A 23,593-nucleotide genomic window follows, 5' to 3' on the forward strand; every position below is an offset into this window, starting at 1 on the left:
GCGTTCAAGTATTACGTAACGCAGTTAGGGGGAGGGCGGTATTGTACAACGTTACGGCGGCGTATTGTTTTTTAACTTAAATAATAAAAAAAACTACAGAATCAAAATCTCCCAACTTTCGTTTATTTTTTACGGTGAACCCCTGGATTGTACCTTCGTTTAGTATCAAATGGAAACTTGGGTGTTACGTAACGTTTAGGCAGGGGGAGGGGGGTACAGAAAAACGTTACGGCGCGTTACAACGGGGGAGGGGGGTCAAAAATCTTAAACGTTCAAATATTGCGTTACGTAATACTTGAACGCTCCCTTACTAGGCGGATAAGATTCAGTGAAATAATAATTAAATATATGTTTTTTAAACACAAAATATTTTTACTAGATCTGTCTAGTCTGAAAATTTTTAAAAGGTCTGACAACTTGCTAAGTTTTCAGACTAACCTAGTAAAAACTTGTGAAGATTTCAGTTTTTTTCAAGAGCAAAATATTTTTTTTTAATTTCTTCAGTTATTCCGAACGAAATTTTTGACAAACTCTGAGATGCAACAAGAAAAGAGTTATAAGAACAGTAGTATGAATATTTGTGACAAAATAAAAACATTAATAGTAGTTTAAAATACAATTATTATTTGTTTGTTTGTTTAACATATAACAATTACATATAACATAGTCCTGGATCCCGCGTACCAAAGAAAAGTTTATTAATAGCAAGATGAAAATTCGTTAATAGCTTAACGGTGTCATGTGTGACAAACTTTGACGTATGGGAACACTGGACCAGGAGAATTTTTAATTGTGGAGCATAATAAACGTGTCGTCCTGACAAGTTTATGATTGTGAAAAATAGCAAGTTGTTTTTAAGTTTATTCAATAGCCACAGTTATACAGGGTGTCCCGAAAAGATTGGTCATAAATTATACCACAGATTCTGGGGTCAAAAATAGGTTGATTGAACCTCACTTACCTATATACAATAGTGCACACAAAAAAAGTTACAGCCCTTTGAAGTTACAAAATGAAAATCGATTTTTTTTCATATATCGAAAACTCTTAGAGATTTTTTATTGAAAATTGACAAGTGGCATTTTTACGACAGCAATAGCTTAAAAAAAATTAAGTAAAATTTGTGCACCCCATACAAATTTTATGGAGGTTTGGTTCCCTTAGACCCCCCCAAACTTTTGTGTACGTTCCAATTAAATTATTATTGTGGCACTATTAGTTAAACACATTATTTTTAAAACTTTTTTGCCTCTTAATACTTTTTCGATAAGCCAGTGTTTATCGAGATATTTTGAATATTTGTCGAATCCACCACATATTTGTATATGGTTAAGTACGGTTATAGAGACCTGTTAATAATCTGAAAATTTATTTATAATTTACATTTTTAGGTATATTTTGAAAAAGAAGCTACATCTCGATAAAAGGTGACTTATGAACAAAAGACTAAGAGACAAAAGTTTTAAAAACACTGTGTTTAACTAATTGTACCACAATAATAGTTTAATTGGAACGTACACAAACATTAGGGGGGTTTAAAGGAACAAAACCCCCATAAAATTTTTACGTAAATATATTGAAAAAGAAGCCGCATCTCAATAAAAACTGGCTTATCGAAAAAATACTAAGAGGCAAAAAAGTTTTAAAAACGTTGTGTTTAACTAATGGTACCACAATAATGAATTAATTGGAACGTACACAAAAGTTTGGGGGGTTTAAGGGAACAAAATCCCCATAAATTTTTTATGGGGTGGACAAATTTCACTATAATTTTGTTTTAAGATGTTCCTGACATAAGAATTATACATGTCCATTTTCAATAAAAAATCTCTAATAGTTTTCGATATATTGAAAAAAATCGATTTTCATTTTGTACCTTCAAAGGGCTGTAACTTTTTTTGTAAGCACATTTGTACTAAGGTAAGTTAGGTTCAATCGAACTATTTTTGACCCCAGAATGTGTGGTATAATTTATGACCATTCTTTTCGGGACACCCTGTATAATATATGAGAAAATGTTTGTCCGAGAAAAATGGTGGTCATTTAAACGAGTCCGACACGTATCACAGGAATTATGTTGGTGATAAATAGCAGTCTGATTTTTGCATGAGAGTTTAATGAAAGGTTAAAAAAATCAATTGGAAGTTCTGCCCGACAAAATTAATGGGAAGTTTTTGTAGTCCGACGTTCTAAACATGTAAGATATAGACAAAAATGCAGTTATAAATAGCTTTCCGACAAAAACGAATTTTAATTAAGTAAATTATTCCTTACAGAGAATGACTGTTGTCGGAGAAAAATAAGGGGTAGATTTCGTAGTCGGAAAATAAAAAAAAAATAATTTTGAAATTTCAGTAACAGGTGATTATTATATGTCAAAAGTACCTACAATAATAATCTTGTGATTTATCTCAATAATAATAATCTTTTGATTTATCTCAAAATCATTTAGGTACATCACCGTAATACATTCATAGATATAATAACTGTGCATCGAGGTGTAATGCCAATATTAAGGATTGAGTGGTCTAGCCATCTTTGTCTGTAGCCATCTTTGTCTGTCACATGCGCGGGACCGCTTGGTTAAAAGAGACAGATAGTAGTCGGAAAATTAAAAAAAAATAATTTTGAAATTTCAGTAACAGGTGATTATTCTATGTCAAAAGTACCTACAATAATAATCTTTTGATTTATCTCAATAATAATATTTTGATTTATCTCAAAATCATTTAGGTACATCACCGTAATACATTCATAGATATAATAACTGTGCATCGAGGTGTAATGCCAATATTAAGGATTGAGTGGTCTAGCCATCTTTGTCTGTCACATGCGCGGGATCGCTTGGTTAAAAGAGACAGATAGACAACCGATCGACTGCTTCCGCGTTACGCTTTTTGCTCTGTATTACCTGTCTACACTTAATAATATGTCTATGAATACATTGCCATTTAAGATTATTATAGTTCAAGCTACAGAGACTAAAAACTGTCACTTTTGACAATATTTCATAATAAATTGCAATCGTAACTTCAAACTTAAACTACTCGATTTATTTTGGCAGCAAATTATTTCTAGCCATGTGTCATATTACATTATATATTTCATTTGTAGAAATTTGAGAAAAATTACGATATAGAATTTTAATAAGTAATTTATTTAGGTACCCTTCTTCAATCCAAGCCATTTTTTAACTAAAAAAGCATTATAGCATGAAGAATGATATCCAATAGAATTTTCACAATTATCTGGCAACTGAATCTCATTGAATTGATGACCAAGTATTTTACGAATATAAAATGTTCGACAATTAATTACTCAAAAATGCTCCGTTGAATTTTTTCACTTTTTCATTTGGTGGCTTAAAATTTAAACTGTTCACACTCAAAAACAGACGCAAAATACTCAACAGTTAATATAAATTTTAATTTCCAACACACGAGGCAAACAGAAAGTCAGAGACCATATTATACTTTCAAATACTACTTTGTATAGAGCACAAAAGTCACACAGACAAATGCAGCCTTCTACATACACATACTTCTAAGCATGTGTCATATTTACGTCTATGCTTATAAGCACCGAATTTTTACACTCTTCACATTTTTCTAAGTCGTTTACAGGGTTATGATTTGATTATGGAAAAAAAATGTATACAACGTTTTTTGACAATGTCAAAAAAACGTCAAAAGTGAAAACCAATATTTTAAATTTCTCCGAAGAAAATATTAGTTTTTAGCGTTTTTTTTTTCATTAAAGTTCTACTGTAGTTCACCTACGATTCAGACGTGTTTATCAGCAAGAGTAAAACCAAATTAAACAATATCCGATTAAAATTGTGTCTTAAAATAGTTGTTCAAATTTGGTGGTATATAAGGAAGTTTGGATAGAGTGTTCAAAACCAATTAAATGGACCTGCAAGTCGGGGGGAAACCCCCTGACCCTGTACCCCCAGATATACCTCAAAAAAAGATAAGTTTAATTAAAGATGTAAGTATGGATATTTATCCAGTCGGACAGGTGACAACCTTTAATAAAAATAACATTTGTAATGAAAATAATCCGGTAAGTACTGATAATAATTTATTAATTAATCAAAATTCGTCAACAAATGATAAAATCGACAATATTATGTCAAAAGAAAGAGAGGAATTTGTGTATGTAAGTACTGATTTAGGGCCATACCATATTTATGTTGAAAATAATACAGCTGAATTCAAAGGCAAATTAAATGCTCTCAAAATTGGAGATATAATTCTCTCTAACTTCCCGCAAATAGATAACAAAATTATTAGTATTGATTCTATAGGTCGGAATAGGATTAGAATCAAGTTACAAGATTATAAATCAGCGAATTTTCTAATAACTCATAAAAATGTTGTTCTGAAGCTATTTTCTTGTGGCATTTTTACAATTTTAACTATTTAGAATGGGAAATAAGCCACAATATTATTAAAAAATGATTTTTATTAACGTTTCGACGCCCAAATCGGGTGCCGTTGTCAAAATACAAAATACTATTAATATAAACAAAAATGTTGTTGCTTAGTAAAAAAATTCTTCTAATAATTTATTTAATTTGACTCATTTATATCGGCAATTCAGATACATATGATACATTTTAAAGTAGATGACTTTAAAATGATATTGCCAATATTTATGAGTTGCGTTCCTGGGACGACTTTACTGAAAGATAGTTCATTCGATTACATGAGATTTGGGCGTCGAAACGTTAATAAAAATCATTTTTTAATAATATTGTGGCTTATTTCCCATTCTAAATAGTTAAAACTCATAAAAACGATAACATTTTTGTTAAAAATAACTTTGTATTGTACATTCCAAAATTTATTCTCCATAGACAGGGCGTCATTAGAGATATTGAACAAGACTTTTCGGATGAGTATATAAAAGGTAAAATAAAACCATTTGATCAACATTGCAATTTTGAAGTTTCTAACGTCAAAAGAATAAACCGTAAAGTAGAAAAAATTACAGATGAAGGTAAGTCAATAGAATATGTTGCTACTAAATCTTGCATTGTTACTTTTAAATCCCAAATTTTGCCAAAATATATTTCTATTAATAAGGTTATTAAGGAAGTAGAACCCTACAAACAAAAGGTACTATTATGTTATAACTGCCTCCGTTTCGGCCACCTAGGTAGTCAGTGTAGAAGTAGACCGAGATGTAGTAAATGTCAGGAATCCCACACCACAAAAGATTGTACTAGTACTGACTACCTACCACGTTGCTTTAGCTGTCAAGGAAATCACCTTACAACTAATTTATCTTCTTGTCCAGAATTTAAAAGGCAAAAAATTGTGAAGGAGACCATGAGTTCTTCCAATGTTAATTTCTTTGATGCAAATAAACAGGTCCCAAAAAATACATACGCCAACATAGTCGCTCTTAATACCTCTGCCATGGAAAATAGTGTAATTTCCTCGACAAATTATCCCCAACGGATTCAATCTGGACTTACCCCATCTAGCATAATACAGTCTCATTCTTCTCAACCACAATTCTCGCAGACCCAGAATTTACAACCCAAATCGTATAAAAATAATTTTACTAATTACATGTTTTCTTCTCCTACATCTTCAAGCCCAAACAAAAGGCACAGGCTAATTAGCCCTAATCCCATTGAAATTTCAAGACAAGAAATTCTTTCTAAACCAAACTCATCTTTTGTCTCGGGAGGAATTTTTAATAGTCAACATTATTTAAAAAACTCAGTTGGAGTAAAATCACAATCAGAGGAATTAAATTCAACAATAAGTTTAGTTTTAGAAGTAGTTCTCAATATTATAAATAATATAAAACAAACAAACAATTTTAATGTATCAGAGTCAGAAATAGTTCAATTAATTAGTAATCATGTAAACCAACCCTTGTCTTCAAATTCGCAGACATCACAAATATGAATATGCTGCAATGGAATTGTCGTTCAGCAGTAGCTAATAAAGTAAATTTAGAATATCTGCTATATCAAAATCAAATTTCCATAGCATTACTCTCAGAAACCTGGTTTAAATCAAAATACTATTATAATTTTAAAGGTTATAATTGCTTTAGATCAGATCGTGCAGACGGGTATGGTGGAACTGCCATTTTATTAAAATCAAACATAAGATGTGAAGAAATAAATCTTAAAAATAGACATCCTTTCACTCATAAATGTATTTCAGTTCAAATTTTTCGAAACAAAAATCCTATTACTATTGTCTCAGTATACATTGAACCAAAAACCCAGATATCTGAAAGACAATGGTTGGAATTCTTTACAGATATTCCTAAGCCTTTTATTATTGGTGGCGATTTTAATGCCCACAGTATCGCATGGGGCTGTGAAATTGAAGACAATTATGGTAAAAAACTTTTAGAAAGTATTGATCATTGTAATTTGATATGTCTGAATGATGGGTCGCCCACATTAGCAACTAGTAACAGTCCATCTGCTATTGACTTAACATTTTGTACTCAAGATCTTTCAAATTTTTTAACGTGGAGTGTCTTACAAGATCCTCATGGATCCAATCATCTTCCGATTATCATAAACATGGAAACAGATAATATAACTTCATCTCCAACTGAAAACTTTTCATAAGATCTGGAATCTTAACAAGGCCGATTGGGACTTATACACCTCTGTACTAGAAGCTGAAAATTCTCCCGGTAATTATCAACAGTTAATAGCAAACATCAATAAAGCAGCCAATTTAGCAATACCGAAGTTTTCATCTAACGTCATACATAAGAGACAAATCTCAAACCAATGGTGGTGCGAAAGTTGTAAAACTGCTGCTGATAACCGTAAAATTGCATACGGAAAATATAAACAAAACCCTACAAGGAATAATTTATTTGAATTTAAGAGACTTGATGCTGTCGCAAAAAAACTCTTCAAGCAAAAGAAAAAACAGAATTGGATAGAGTACTGCGAAAGCCTTAACTCCAAAACAAAAATCAGTGAAGTATGGAAGAAAGTAAACGCCTTTAAAAACCGCAAACAGTCCAACAAGTTTCCAATAAATCCAAATTCAAGCTGGCTAGATGAATTTCATAATAAAATATCTCCTCAGTGGGTACCTTCCCAATATTTTCCAGAATACAGCGAAACAGTTTCAAGGGATAAGTTTGGCTTAGAACAACCATTTAAATTGTGGGAGTTAGATCGAGTACTTAGTCAACAAAATAGCAGTGCTCCAGGTAAAGACAATATTTCATATTCCATGATATACCATATACCACTTCAATATAAAATATCATTATTACATATTTTTAATGAAATTTGGAATGACACGTCACAAATTCCAGAGAGTTGGAAGGAATATATTCTAATACCTATTAAAAAACCTGGAAAACCAGAAAATTCTTATAGTTCATATAGACCAATATCCCTAGCTTCTTGCTTCCTAAAGACGTTAGAAAGATTAATAAAAAATAGAATTGAACACTGGTTAGAGCAAGAAGATATTTTCCCAAAATCTCAATATGGATTTCGAAAATCAAAATCAACTCAAGATGCGATAACTTCCTTAGTCTCATCTATACTAATAAACTTTACTGATAATGCGTATACTATGGCTGCTTTTCTAGATGTCTCTTCTGCATTCGATTCCGTTAATTTGGACATTATGTATAAAAAACTAGTAGACAATGGTTTTCCCATCAACTTAGCTAGATTTCTGAGGACACTGTACACTAATAGATGGACGGTTTTAAAAATCAACAATTCCATCTCCACTCCACGTCTTACAAATATAGGACTACCACAGGGTAGCATATTAAGTCCAATGTTATATATTTTATATAATATTGATTTAGAAAATTGTATTAATAGCACAACAAAGATTATTCAATATGCTGATGATGTAGTAGTTTACACATCCCACAAATCATTGGATATATGTAAAAATAATTTTAATGTCTCAATTAAGGCTGTTCTTAATCACTATCAAAATATTGGTTTAGCAATATCAGAATCTAAAACAGAAATTTGCATTTTCTCCAGAAATCGTCAAATTCCACAGGGTCATTTGGCAGTAGGTCAAATTCAATATCCTATTAAAAATTGTATAAAATATCTCGGTACTTATTTGGATAGAAAACTTCTATGGAAGGATCACATGCATCATATCATAAAAAAGTCTGAAAATGCAATGAATATTCTACGAGCCTTTTGTAGAACTAATTGGGGTGCCGATCCAAATATAGCACTTTTATTTTACCGTACTATGATTCGTCCTATTTTCGATTACAGTTGTCATCTGTATGGAACTGCTGCAAACACACATTTGAATAAATTAGAAATACAAAAAAATAAATGTCTTCGACTTTGTCTTGGATATTTGAAGTCTACACCCGTTAATATAATGGAAGTTGAGGCGATAGAACCACCCCTGGAATTTCGACGACAGTTTTTAAGTGATAAATTTATTACTAGAGCTATAGGAAAAAATACAAACTATCTGCAGGATATACATAAGTTATCAATTTTAGATCTAACTCATAAATATTGGACAAAGAAAAAATGTCCCCTTCTTGTAGATAGTTACTTGAAAATATCTCAATACCGAAGTACTTTCTATACTTATGAAAATCAAGTTTCACCTATGTATTCCCATGTATTAGAAGAAATTTTCTCAAAACAAATTAATACTTTTTTTATGGATATTAATTTAAATCCAGCCGTTTTTCAATCATTTATACTTCATAAATGGCCACATTATCAGTTTTACTATACAGATGGATCCAAAGTACAAAACAAAGTAGGATGTGCAATAATCAATATTCAAAGTGGATTTAAAAAATTATTCAAATTGCCTTGTGAATCATCGATATACACCGCTGAAATGATAGCGATACTTTTTGCTTTAAGACACATATTTAGTAACGAACCCTATAGCTCCATAATATTTACAGACAGTAAGAGTGTCGTTGATAGACTAACTAACGTACATAAGTACCAACAACTCAATCATATAGAACTGGAAATTATGACTCTTTATAATAAAATTGCAAATTTAGGAAAAAACATCATTATATCATGGATAAAGGGACACGCAGGCATTAGGGGTAACGAAATAGTAGACAGGCTAGCCAAATCCGCCCTAGAAATAGGCGAAGAACTTCCCATGAACTTACTACCCATTTCGGATATTGATATTATTAGTAGACGACACCAAAAAGAAAATTGGCAAAGGTATTATCGAAACACGAGAACTGGTAGTAATTACAAACAAATGCGACCTGAAATTCCCATTAAAAGATGGTTTCATTCTGTATCAAATCGCCATTTCATAAGAGTTATAAATAGATTGAGATGTAATCATGCTCTTACCCCCCTTCATATGTACAGTCTGGGTCTCACAGAGTCACCTAACTGTGAGTGTGGAAAAGAAGGTAATCTACTACATATTCTCCTCGAATGTTCACATCAATCAGTAAATATAAACAAATTTTATGATAATCTTAATATATTAAAAATTCCACTTCCCGTCTACCTGAACAATTTGATTTTTTCTGAAGAGATTAATATATTAAAAACAATTTACGAACATATCAAAAATTGTAAATATAGATTGTAGCAATAAAATTTACCCTGTATTTAAGAAATTTTGTTAAAACAAAGCAGGCATGTTTGTTAAAACAAAACAAACATGTTTGTTTTGTTGTTATTTTGTTTTAAATCCTGTAGATTTAAGTAATTATTGTATATTATAATTGAAAAAAGAAAAGAACAAAAAAAAAGATAAAAAGAAAAGAAAAAAAAACAAAAAAAAATAAAAAATGCAAAAAAAACAAAAAAAAATAAAAAATGCAAAAAAAAAAAAAAAAAAAACTAAGAAGATGTAAACCTCCGCGAGGATGAATCGGGTTTACGTCTTAGCGTAGTAAAAAAAACAATTTATAAAAAATAACAATAAAAAAATTAATAAAAAAAAACAAATTAACAATATAAAAAAATGCAAAAAAAAATACAAAAAAAATAAAAATTTACAAAAAAAAATGAACAACCAAAACAGAGTATTATTTAGATAATAATTGTAGATAATAATGTTAGTTTGTTATGTATTTAGAGTTAGAAATACAGAAAAAATTCCTCTGATTGAAAAATCAAATTTGTTTGTTTTTAAAATAACAAAATGTCTGGCTAATTGGCTCGGCCAAGGCCATCAAATTCACTCAAAAAAAAAAAAAACGTTTTTTGAAGGAAATTTTCCATACTTTCTGATGCGCCTAATTAGAAAACCCTAAGAGATTACTTTCACATGTTCTATGGCATTTTCTATTATTATTTTGAGAATATATAGAACAAATTCCCCCCAAAAAATATTTTTTTTTGTATACATGCATTTATACTTACCTCACTGTTTTTGGAGTGTGCATGTATGTATATAAAAATCAAATATGTGAAAATAAATAATAATATACAACTAAAATAGCTTTATCAATATGCAACTAAGTCATTTTGAAAAAATGATTTTTTAATTATTTCCTTCGATTTTCCCACACTTTTTGTCCGACATATAACTTTTTGAGTTACAAAATATAATTTGTACATAAAAAAAATCAAAATTAGCTTGCTATTTATCACCAGCATTTTTGTCTATATCTTACATGTTTAGAACGTCGGACTACGAAAACTTCCCATTAATTTTGTCGGACAGAACTTCTAATTGATTTTTTAACCTTTCATTAAACTCTCATTGCAAAAATCAGACTGCTATTTATCACCAACATAATTTCTGTGATGTGACATGTTCTACGAGTTGGACTCGTTAAAATCCCAACATTTTTGTGGGACAAAAATTTTTTAATATATTATATAACGTTGGATATTGAATAAACTTAAAAACAACTTGCTACTTTTCACAATCATAAACTTGTCAGGACGACACGTTTATCATGATCCACAATTAAAACTTCCCCTGTTCCAGTGTTCCCGTACATCAAAGTTTGTCCGACTTGACACCGTTAAGCTATTAACAAATTTTCAGCTTGTTATTAATAAACTTTTCTTTGGTACGTGGGATCCAGGACTAACGATTACAGTAGAATTTAGATGAATAACAATTAGAAAACAATTAGAATGAATATCAATAATGTTTTCATTTGTCTTTATATTCACACATGGACTATATTTTTCTATTTTTATTTTTAATCTTTTTAATTGATACCGATTACAAAAATTAAATATAGAACAAATGTACCTCTAAATCCGTATCTTCCTTGTCATCACCGCCACTTGCCACTGATTTATCCTCATCTTCTATGTCAAATTCACCTTCTCGTTCTTCATATTCAACATTTTCGTCTAATTCTTTGAAATCTGGAGCGAATGCTGACCAATTTTCAACTTGATTTTGAGCCCAAACACTTACAACACCTAGAGCAAAATAATTGGAACATATTCAAAAAGTGTACAAACAAGATATTTACAAAACAAATAATAAACAAATAACACAATCTGCTGATATAATAATAAAATAATAATCTGCTGATTACTCCTTCTTGCAGGGCAGGATCGTTCAGGCGGTAGAATGTCGGCCGGGGATCGAATCCCGGCGCCGGCGAGAACATTTAGATATTTTTAAATATCTTATGGCCCAAGGTCGATTCAGCCTAAATAAAATGAGTGCCTTTGGTTTGGTAAAACCAGGAGTAATAATAGGCGGTTGAAGCGTAGCACTGGCACTGTTACTTTCCTTGTATTCGCCATGTGCAAGTACTTGGAGGGGATACGAGAAACGATCGTGCGCGAATAGCGGAGAAATCTTGCAGCTTTTTTAAATAATTCATTGTCAATTGAAATTGTCAAAATGACGTATATTTCATATCTACTGTCAATGAAGAAGAAAAATTATATGTTGCTCCAAAATATTGATATATGCAATTATTATATAAAAGTAAATTTAATTAATTGTATTTTGCTTGTAGTAGTGCATTTTAATAATTAATTTTATTTACTACAAACAATTGTTTACCTTTTAATAACATAACCTTAATATTACTTTTTCTTCTTATAATTTTTTTGGGCTATGGCCTTGACAATTGTCCAGTAACCAGGACTAATATGATTGGCCAATATAATTAGAAGTGCGAAAAATGTTGCCGAGCTATGAAACCAGGTGTCGCTTTTCCGAACTTGCACGGTTCCAATACAAATACAAAAAGTTTATTTTGTCAAAAACAGAATATTACAATATACAACAGAAAATAAATAACAGTTTTAGACAAAAAAGGATCTTCTCACGATTATAAAACCGATTACAAAAAGTCCACCACAAAGGTAGACCTTTGCGAAAAGACCCAAATGAGAAGTAATATTTAATTAAATTTACGTATTAATACGGTAACAGTAGGAGCTCATTTTGTAGTGACAAAAGAAAAAATTAATAAACTAAACCAAAACTGAACTGTGTGGAAGGAGAAGGGCATTAACAAATCAAATAAGATAATATTTATATAACTTACTAAACCCAACGAAAGAGTGCCAAGGACGAGAAGCCGGACAGTGTGCAGATTCTCGACAGCCGGATAGATGGTAAAAAAATATTTAATGATTTAATTTAGTTAAGTTGTTCTTGTTATAACATGTTTTTATGTACTTTCTAAAGTTCAACAGAGACAAGTTTTTTGTTCTTGTTGGCAGCCCGTTCCACATTTTGACAGCTAGATAAGAAAATGATTTTTGGAAAGCCGCAGTTCTGTGACGCGGAAGAAGAAATGTTCCAGTGTTCCGTGTAGTATGTATTCTAGACAAAGCTGAAAATTTTTCTTTTAAATATGGAGGTTTCCCAGTCTTAACAATTTTGTATATAAAATTATACATATGTTGCCTTCTTCGATAAACCATTTTGAGGATGTTATGTTGATTAAGGTAAGGAGTTATATGGCGATTATACGGAATTCTATATGAAAATCTTACACAACTATTTTGGATTTTTTGGATTGACTTTTTAAGTAACCAAGATATAGAGTCGCCATAAATTACGTCACCATAATCAAACAGGGACAAGACAAGAGTGTTGCAGCAAAGACAATATTTTTGTACAGTGGAAGAATCTGAGAGAAGAGGATATGGGACTACTGATGAGGGGGAAACAACCCCCGAAACCGGTATAGACTCTTCCTGCACTCTCAGATTTGACCATAGTATTATGCAGCTGCTGCATTTTCGTATTGCAAAGAAACTGAGAATGTTTATACATTTTTAATTCATTTACTCTTTTGTTTGAGTATTAAGGAATCTTTCTTGTTGCGAGCTTTTACCACGCTGAGCAGATGAGTTGTGAATTATTTAAAATTCTCTCATCTTAATTTCCTCGGCATCCTGCATGATTTATAAATTTTGAAAATCTCAGGAAGTGTAACCAAAGAAAGTATTCCACCTGTTGTCAATCTGGTGGTATGGAGACGATATTTATATTGTCGTTTTCTGTGCTACTTCGATTGATAACTTACTTTGTTTTTCGGTAGATGGCCCTAGTTCATCCGTGACATTTCTTTCTTTGAAATTCGGAAAGGCCTAAATTGTGGTACGTGGAAGAATCTGAGAGAAGAGGATATGGGACTACTGATGAGGGGAAACAACCCCCGAAACCGGTATAGACTCTTCCTGCACTCTCAGATTTGACCATAGTATTATGCAGCTGCTGCATTTTCGTGTTGCAAAGAAATTGAGAATATTTATACATTTTAAAAAAAAATTGACTTAGTGCGTTCTGCTGGTATACCCTCGATATTTTTTCTGTAGTTGTTGAGCAATTTGAATTATAGTTTTTCCATTTTTATGATCATGAAAATGTTTTTTTCTTCACTGTAGCATCCCATTTATTTACTTTGTTAACAAGCTTGTTCGATCATTTCATTTCTTAGATTGTTGTAAAATGTTTTACCGGAGATTAGACAATCTAATTTCCATTTTTTTAGATTCAATTCTTCTTCTAATGCCGACTCCACTAATGAAGGTTGGCTATAACCATTGCAAATTCGTCTCTATCTTCTGCTTTTCTGAAAAGCGTCTGTATGTTTAACCCGGTCCAGTCGCGAATATTTTTCAGCCAGGATATTTGTCATCTACCAGGACCCCTTTTCCTTAGATTTTACCCTTCTTAATAAGCTGTAATAACTCATACTTATCATTTCTAAGTATGTGCCCCAAATATGCTGTTTTTCTCTTTTTAATGGTGGTCAAAAGTTCTCAGTCTCTTCCCATTCTGTACAACACCATTTCGTTCGTATCATGGTCAGAACTTCGTAATATGAATTATACTGAAATTACTTCGTATCCAGCATCGAAACAAAACGGACGTGTTGGCTCTCCATGTCTACAAAGAGTTTTTCAGTGCTGCAAATAAATTTATTAATAAACAATTGAAATAGATAAGATACATCGTTTCCGAACCGTTGAGTTGAACGAGAATGTATTTTTTCTCGTGTAATTAATAAACTCGAAAGTGATAAAATAGCAATTAGTGATAAAGTGATAATGGAATGAAAAAAAAAATACCAGATTTTCGACAGTCTGCGTAAGTAGGTAAATTTTATTTGATTATTTCATTCATAGGAGATTCTGACCAATAGAAAGCTACAGAAATCTAAATTAAATCGATAATTTTTGATAATTTCCCGTCGTCAAGTATATTACGTCAGATGCCCTTCGTTGCTACGAAAAAATACATTCAGTGACATTAATGACAATTAATCTTTTAAAAATTATAAAAGTGATGACTTTCAACCGTCAAATTAATATTTATAACAACTGTTTGTTTAATTGTACTAATTTGTACTTACATAAATCAATTACAATAAAATTTTGGTTTTGAACAGTTTTATTCACGAAATAATCGCAACAAATTGCACTCGATCTCTAAAATTAATATAGAATTTTAGAGCTCTTGTGCAATTACTACTGATAATTATTTTTGTTAAATCATTAAAAATTTCTGAATAGAAATTCCATATAAAACTGTGCTCGTGACGCAGTGTAAAATGGAAATTTAAGTAGAAATACAATAAAATGTTGTACAACCAAATTTATCCCAATCGCAAAATAAAGCGATATTATTACAACAGAATAATGTGCTTTTTCAAGAAAACTATCAACGTTCACAAAATAAACAAATGCTATTTAGCAGTTGGAAATCATCTGAGGCCGAGAAGAAGAAGGCCTTGGAAGCAACTCAACAACTACAAAACCAGCTAATTAACATGCAAAAAATGTTTGATGAATTAAACGAAAAATATACACTGCTCGAGAAAAAACTGTCTAACAATATCGATAAAGAGAAGGTTGAGTATCATACAGACGAAGATGAACTTGCTAGGAAACAGAGTGGATTCGTGCGAAAAACAGGAAAAAGAGGAAAATGGACACTTCCCTAACACCACCACGAGAAAAATATAACAACACAAAATAATTGAGAAACCCCCACCGATTATAGTAGAAGGGGAGAACAACTTTAACGATCTTCATGCTATGGTACTATCAAAACTCTCAAATAAAAGTAATCAACAACAAATCTATTAAAATTAATGTACAAAAAGAGGAAGATTTTAAACTGCTTACCGCAGCATTATATGATAAGAAATATTCATGGCATTCCTATGAAAACAAGCAACATAGGTCCATTAAAGTAATGGCCACTGGATTACATAATTCTGTAAAGCCTAATGATATTGTCCAAGCACTGAGGACACGTGGCTACAAGCTCATCGAAGCTACACCCAAGCTAAAGTATAATAGTAAACAACCTTTTAATATGTTCATGTTATCATTTAGACACGATCGAAATATCGATAAAATATTCATAATTTCGATATATTACAAGTTAGAGTTCAGATTTTGCCGTTAAGAAAATCCAGACTCGTGCCTCAATGCAAAAATGCCAAGCTTTTGGCCATACGCAAAAATATTGTGCAAAGCAACCACGATGTGTGTCAAATACTCGTGGGTCAGTGGAGTAGGCTCCTCAGATAATGGAAACACCAACAGCAATTATAGAATTTATTTAGAACACCGACACTAGGGTAGTTACCCCGGGAGAACGTTGAGTACTAATTTTGACTTGTACGAGATTTAGTTGAAGACTCTATTTGATGCTACATATTGATTTTAGTGAATGAAGGTAAAGGCACCTCTGGCCTGGTTGAAGTAATTCTTGAGAATAATTCTAAAAATGTATTATTTCTTGTTGGCAACATGAATTGGGTCATGGCCCACACGACAACAAGTTTAATTAGTCAGCTAAATTATGTCCATTGCCAAAATATTGTTTATAAATTGCAACAATTAAACAAATGAAATATTCCGCACATGTTTAAATATGAAAACAAATTGGTTCGTGTGATGTACGGGGTGATAAAAAATATACTGTTCAATATCGGATATGAATAATGAATATTTGATATTGGACAATGTGTTAGATGTACCAGAAGCATATTTACAGATGTTAGCGTGTGTAGACACCAGGGTGTTGAAATCAGTTAGGGTTTGGAAAAACAGTATATTTACAGATGCTGGCGTGTGTAGACACCAGGGTATTGAAATCAGTTAGGGTTTGGAAAAACAGTACATTTACAGATGCTAGCGTGTGTTGACAGCAGGGTGTTGAAATCAATTAGGGTTTGGAAAACAGTACATTTACAAATACTAACAGATTTGGACACCAGAGTGTTGAAACCAGCTAGCTTTTTTAGTGGCTATACATGCATAGATGCAAACGGCTATTGACATTGATTTTATATAGTATATTTATTTATTTATTTATTTACGGGCCTTACCCATTATTACAGAATAATTACAGAGCTAAAATATACATTAAACTTCAAAATAAATTATAAAAATATGTAAATATACTTAATCACAATCACAAAATGGTAACATTACACAGACATTATCACAGGTAATAAATTGACAAATATTATTTGGACACTTAACACTAAATCACCTAGCTACCCATAAATATACTTATAAATTTATAAATTAGTGTTCTTCCCCAAGCGTTAAATCCTTAATAAAGCACACAAAGCGACTTTGACTTATACTGAAATCAATGTTCGGAGATAAGTTATTGGCTGTCCTTACAGACCTTGAACTAAAACTATTAAACTTTACATTAGTTCTACATAAAGGTTGTTGAAACATGAGGTGAAATCTAGTATTCCTTGACGGCACTGCCAAACCAATACAGTATAGTAGATCTGGGCAATCAGCAATACCATTAAAAACTTTGTATAAATTCTGTAAGTCCCTACATTGCCTGCGAATCTGGAGAGGAGGGAGAGAAAATCTCGTGTGAATTGAATCATAGTTGTAATGGTAGTTGTCAGGGGGATCCACACCAGCCTTAAAGGCCAAATACCGCAAAAATCTTCTTTGCACTTGTTCTAATTTGTGTACATGGCATGTATAGAGGGGATTCCAGACTGAAGAACCATACTCTAATAGGGGTCTGACCAATGAACAATACAATAGGCGGATTGCCGAGAGATTTGTGAAATCTCTTGTAGATCTCTTGACAAAGCCAACCATTTTAAGAGCTCTAGAAACAATCTCTGCGATATGAAATCTGAAGGATAGAGCATTGTCAAATAAGACTCCAAGATCCTTAGTAGCTGACATATTGATCAAGATGGTGTTAGAAATTTCATAGGGACAAGTCAAGGGGATACGCCTTTTAGAGAAATACATAGTGAGGCATTTTTTTGGGTTTAAATCCATGCAATTTCTTTCACACCAGTCCACAAGTCTGGACAAATCTGACTGCAAGTTGATACAATCAGTGGTAGAAGAGACAGTTTTGAAGCATTTTAGGTCATCAAACATAGAAATTCGGAATATTGAAAGCAACTCTGGATGTCATTTATAAAGATGTTAAATAACAAGGGTCCCAAATGAGACCCTTGAGGCACACCAGAAGGTACTTTTATCTCCTTAGATTTAAAGCCTTTGACCTTTACTATTTGAGATCTATCAGACAAATAGCTGCCGATCCAGCTCAACAAACTACCACCCAAACCTGCTGTCCTCAGCTTATCCAATAAAATTGTATGATTTACCCTGTCAAATGCCTTAGAAAAGTCAGTGTATATACTGTGTACCTCACCACCACCATCCAAGACACCTGACAGAAACTCACTGTAAACTAGTAAATTAAGCTCAGTAGACCTTCCATTTAGAAATCCATACTGCTGGGGTATTATTGTTGATGATAACACTGATGTAAGATATTTTGTTACTATTTTTTCAAATAGTTTTGGAATTACATTTAAATTGCAAACTGGCCTATAATTGCACACATCAGCTTTATTTCCTGATTTGTATATGGGGGTCAAGAAGCTAGTCTTCCAAAACTCAGGAAAATAACCAGACTTTAAAGAAGAGTTAAATATCATATAGAGAGGACGAGAAAGTACGAAACTACATGATTTTAGAATAATGGGGGGTATTCCATCTGGCCCTGGACTCTTGTTGGTATTTAGATTACAAATCTCTTCATAAATTGTTGAAATACTGATTTGAAGATCATTTATGCTGATATCATTAAAAGATAAAGATTCAACCGCCTGACAAACTTTTGTTGAGTAAACAGTTTTAAAATAATCTGCAAATAGATCTGGAAGATCAGGCCCCAGTTGGCAACTCACCTCGTTGTAAAACATTTCAGATGGTAAATCATTAGATTTTCGTTGTGAGTCGACATAGGACCAGAATTTTTTCACATTACTCTCATTGACAATAGCATTTTCCGAGCTGGACACAAATTCATTGTAACAAGTTTTAGATAGGACTTTATATTGTGATCTTAATCTTGAAAAAGTAATATAATCAAACCTACTCCCAGATTCTTTAAATGCTTTGTGTGCTTGCTTTTTTAAAATAATAACATTTTTTAATTCTTGAGAGAACCATCTTGGAAAGTATCCTTGAGACACTTTCTTTTGTGGTACTACCATGTGTATAACTGTGTAAAGAACATCATAAAAAATATTAAGCATGTCATTGATAGAATGTTTTAATAATATCATGTCCCAATTAACCTCTTCAAGATAGCTATTTAACAAATTAAAGTCTGCTAACTTGAAGTCATAATAATATTCATCCTTGGTTGCATTAATTAAATTAGTATGACTATCTGATATTCTTAATGTTATATTCAGGGCTGGATGGTAACTATCCTCGGGGACCAGAGCATCATCTGCCAAAGTCACAACTACTGAAAGGGCATTCGAACCAAAAACCAGGTCCAGGGTTTTGCCCAAATGGTTGGGAACATTGTTAAGTTAGTACAAATTGTGAAAAGCACATAAGTTTGACATTACCTCAATTGATTCGGCATCCTGGTGCAAAGTATCTGGAGAGTAGATGGCATGAGAACAGAACTGGTCAAATGTCCATGAGGCCCTCGGCAAGTTAAAATCTCAATCTTAAAATATAGTGCAAATGTCTGGAATAAATCTCATTATTTCGGAAGCCAGCGACTTTGAAAAATCATGAAACAGTCGATTTTTAATTTTAAATTATGATTTTTTTACATATATATCATACTAGTGACGTCATCTATCTAGAAGTGATGACGTAATCGATGATTTTTTAAATAATAATAGGGGTCGCGTGCTAGCCCATTTGAAAGGGTATTCAGTTCTCTATTCAATTATATAAATATTAACATAATTATTTATACAGGGTGTCGAAAGAAAAATTGTTTTGAATTAAATTAATTGACACAAAAAGAAGAATGTATGTAATTTATTTAATTCAAAATACACTCTACTGCTGTGAGAAGACAGAATTTTTTTTGATAAACATTGGTTTTCGCTTAATTTCAATGTTCAAGCTGCCACCCATCTGCCTCTTGGCAGTTTGAACATTGAATTTAAGCGAAAAGCAATCTTTATTTATGAAATAAACATTTTTTTCTTTTTTCTGACAGCAATAGAATGTATTTTGAATTAAATAAATTACATATATTCTTCTACTTGTGTCAATTAACTTAATTCAAAATAATTTTTCTAGGACACCCTGTATAATTAATTATGTCAATGTTTATATTACTGAATAGAGAATTGAATAATCTTTCAAGTGAGCTAGCACACGACCACTCTTCTCATTTAAAAAAATCAGCGATTGCGTCATCACTACCAGATGGATGACGTCACTAGTATGATATATATGCCAAAAAGTCATAATTTAAAATTAAAAATCGACTTCTTTCAGGATTTTTTCTTACAAGTCGCTGGATTCCGAAATATTGAATTTATTCCAGACATTTGCACCATACTGTAAAAAATCACTGTCAATAGCCGTTAGCATAATATATGCATGTATAGCCACTAAAAAAGTTAGCTGGTTTCATCACTCTGGTGTCCAAATCTGTTAGTATTTGTAAATGTACTATTTTTCCAAACCCAACTGATTTCAACACCCTGGTGTCTACATACGATAGCATCTGTAAATGTACTGTTTTTCCAAACCCTAACTGATTTCAACACCCTGGTGTCTACAAACGCTAGCATCTGTAAATATGTGTACCGGAAAGCACCTGACTATCAATTGTGATAAACCTAAAAATGCCCAACCAAAATGTGTCCACTGTGGAGAAAGTCACCAAACAATAGCAAACTACAGAGGATAGGATGCATGGTAGCAAAAGAAATGCAGAAGTTAAAAGACAATCGAAATAAGAGAACTACAATACCTAAACAGCCGCAAAGGGTGCAACAGCAAAATTCGATATACAAAAGGAAAACAAAAAACCTACAGCTAAGCCGCTAGAGGTAATCTAGAAATTGAAAGTACTAACCCAAAACATAGCTCTAACATTGAGAGCACTCTCCAACAAAGACTGGAAACATTGACCAAAATGGATGAGCGCATTACTAGATTAGAATATAGCACCAAAGAAGCTATTCCTACGAACTTTAATGCAAGCTAGTCTGAGGACAATGGAATGGAATGCAAATGGACTACTGCAGCATCAACAAGAACTGCAGACTGTCCTAGCCATTGAAAAAATTGACATTTGTCTCATTTCTGAAACACACTTTACAAATGAAACCTACATTCATTTTAAAGGATTTAAAGTATACCATACCTTACATCCAGATAATACAGCCAGAGGTGGTAGTGCTATCATAATAAAAGAAACTATTAGACATCAAGAAATATGCTACAAAACCAGTGTTGCCAATCGCATTTCTCTAGATTATCCGATGATCGCTCGAAAAATATCCGATTTGTCACGAAAAGGTACGCTAGGTCAAAAATTATTCTGTTATTAAAATCAATGTTGCCAATGTTATTCTTTTAGTCCCCTTAACAACCATCAAATAACAAAATCCGTTGTTCGCACGCCAATCAGTTGATTATAATCAATTATCATTATGATAATTAACATAATTGATTGATTAATTAATTATTAATTATCAATGAACATAACAATTAGGGAGCGTTCAAGTATTACGTAACGCGATTTTTGACCCCCAACCTGCGTTACGTAATACTTGAACGCTTCCTTAATAACATAATTGATTAATTAATCAATTAATCTCATAATTGTAATCAATTATGTTTTCAGCAACCCAATCAAAGTTGACATTGACAGTAATTAAATATTTGATAATGATCAGTTGATTCCATTTCTGATTAGCGTTCGAACAACCGGCCCTTTAATCTACTGGATTCTCTATTTCACGGTTTAAAAATTTTCGTTTTTAGATGAAAATCTCCTATCCTAGCTGATTATTACCTAATTCATGTATGTAAATACTATTTACTTACTATTTTATATTATTCGTATTTTGTATTATCGTAAGTGTTAAATTCTAAATAAATAAATAAATCTAATTATTTCATTATTTGGATCGTAATATTAATTTATTATAATTATTTAAGTAAAAAAACACTTTTAAATATTATTTTATTAAAACGTAATAACTACCTAAATCTAGTTACTGGAAAAATAAATAATAAATAAATCAATACAAAATAAACTACAGCTACATTAATAGCATAGGAGCAAAATGTCTGGTCAATGCTTTTAAAATGCATTATTTTTATCGAGTCCTGAGTTACTTAAGCACTGCACTACATAAAATGAAAATAAAACTAAATCGTGCGTGAATTAGCTTTCATAAGTTTATAGACTAAAAACTAAAAACTCATCGGACGGCAATAAACTCATACTCATCGAACTAATACTCATCAAAACAATAACATCGGACGGCAGACGGTTTTTGAAATTTGAATTGTATTAAGTGGATGCACTTGTGCATTAAATTCTAAACAAAAGAATCGGCACATGTCCCTTTTGTCAAAAGAGGAAAAGTATCGGATGTCACTAACATTCATCCAGTATAGACTATTTATAAAAATTTGGGCGGAACCAAACAAATTTAATGTCTTGTTGGTGTTGGGAATATATGGATGAGAAAGTTTTAGTCGATGGTAGATACACTGAAAAATATCCGCAAATATCCGATTTATTTGAAGATACGAAGAAGATACGACAACTCTCAAAAAGGTACGCAAATCGGATAATTATCCGCCGATTGGCAACACTGTACAAAACAGAAATGTTCCAAGCTACTTCAGTAAGTGTTAAAACAAAATCTGTTGAGCTTATCGTTACCGCTGTCTACTCTCTACCAAAACATAACCTCAAAAAAGATCAATATCTAGAATTTTTGAATAGGCATGGCAAAAGAATTATAATTGGTGGTGATTTTAATGTCAAGCACACCCATTGGTGTTCTAGGTTAATCACAACCAAGGGGAAGGAACTCTTGCAGGCAGTTAAGCAATAATTAAAATGCGAAACACTTTTAACAGGTATTGGCCTACCAATCCCAACAAAATTTCAGATCTGCTTAATTTCTTTATAACTAGAAATATTTCTGTTAATTATTTACATATTGAAGAAGCATGGGACATGAACTCAGATCATTCACCCATCCTTTTCACAGTGAGTGATACTGTTATTCAAAGCCAGCCACCTACTAAACCGACTAATAGGCGGAGTTTTCAGCTTCACTTAGAAGAAACAATCAATCTGAAAGTTTCACTAAAAACCAGATATGAACTTGATGAAGAAACGGGATGTTTTGTTAAACAAATTCAACAAGCTGCGTGGAATAACTCACCTGATCTGATTCATAGAGATAAAGGTAATAATTACCCTAAAGAAATTAGAAAGCTAATCGAAGAGAAAAGAAAACTCAGAAGGATCTGGCAATGCTCTATAGCTCCATCTGATAAAATAAAACTAAATAATGCTACACAACAGCTTAAAAGAAAAATTAGAAAAAATAAAAACCAATCAATTAGTAACTATCTAAGAGAATTGAGAAATGATAGCACAACTGATTATTCCCTCTGGAGAGCCACTAAGAAATTAAAACGACCGATAATGCAAAATCCTCCACTAAGAAATACAGATGGAAGCTGGGCAAAAAGCAATTTAGAGAAGGCTAATAAATTTACTGAATATCTCGAGGAAACATTCCAGCCAAACGAAGGTGATAACACACTAACTACAATGAGAAAATGTCACACAGAAAGAAGGTGACATTAAACTAGTCA

General features: G+C 32.0%; 1 protein-coding gene across 1 annotated transcript in view; it reads right to left on the reverse strand.

Annotated features, from left to right (window-relative positions):
• Positions 1-23,593, reverse strand: part of LOC126878988 (retinoblastoma-binding protein 5 homolog) — a 114,139-nt gene that overhangs the window by 38,941 nt on the left and 51,605 nt on the right. Inside the window, exon 7 of the mRNA XM_050641867.1 lies at positions 11,220-11,395. Coding sequence (XP_050497824.1) covers positions 11,220-11,395 — 176 coding nt within the window. The remainder of the gene's footprint in view (positions 1-11,219; positions 11,396-23,593) is intronic.

The sequence above is a fragment of the Diabrotica virgifera genome, chromosome 1, assembly GCF_917563875.1.
Source record: "Diabrotica virgifera virgifera chromosome 1, PGI_DIABVI_V3a".
Lineage (NCBI taxonomy): Eukaryota > Metazoa > Arthropoda > Insecta > Coleoptera > Chrysomelidae > Diabrotica > Diabrotica virgifera.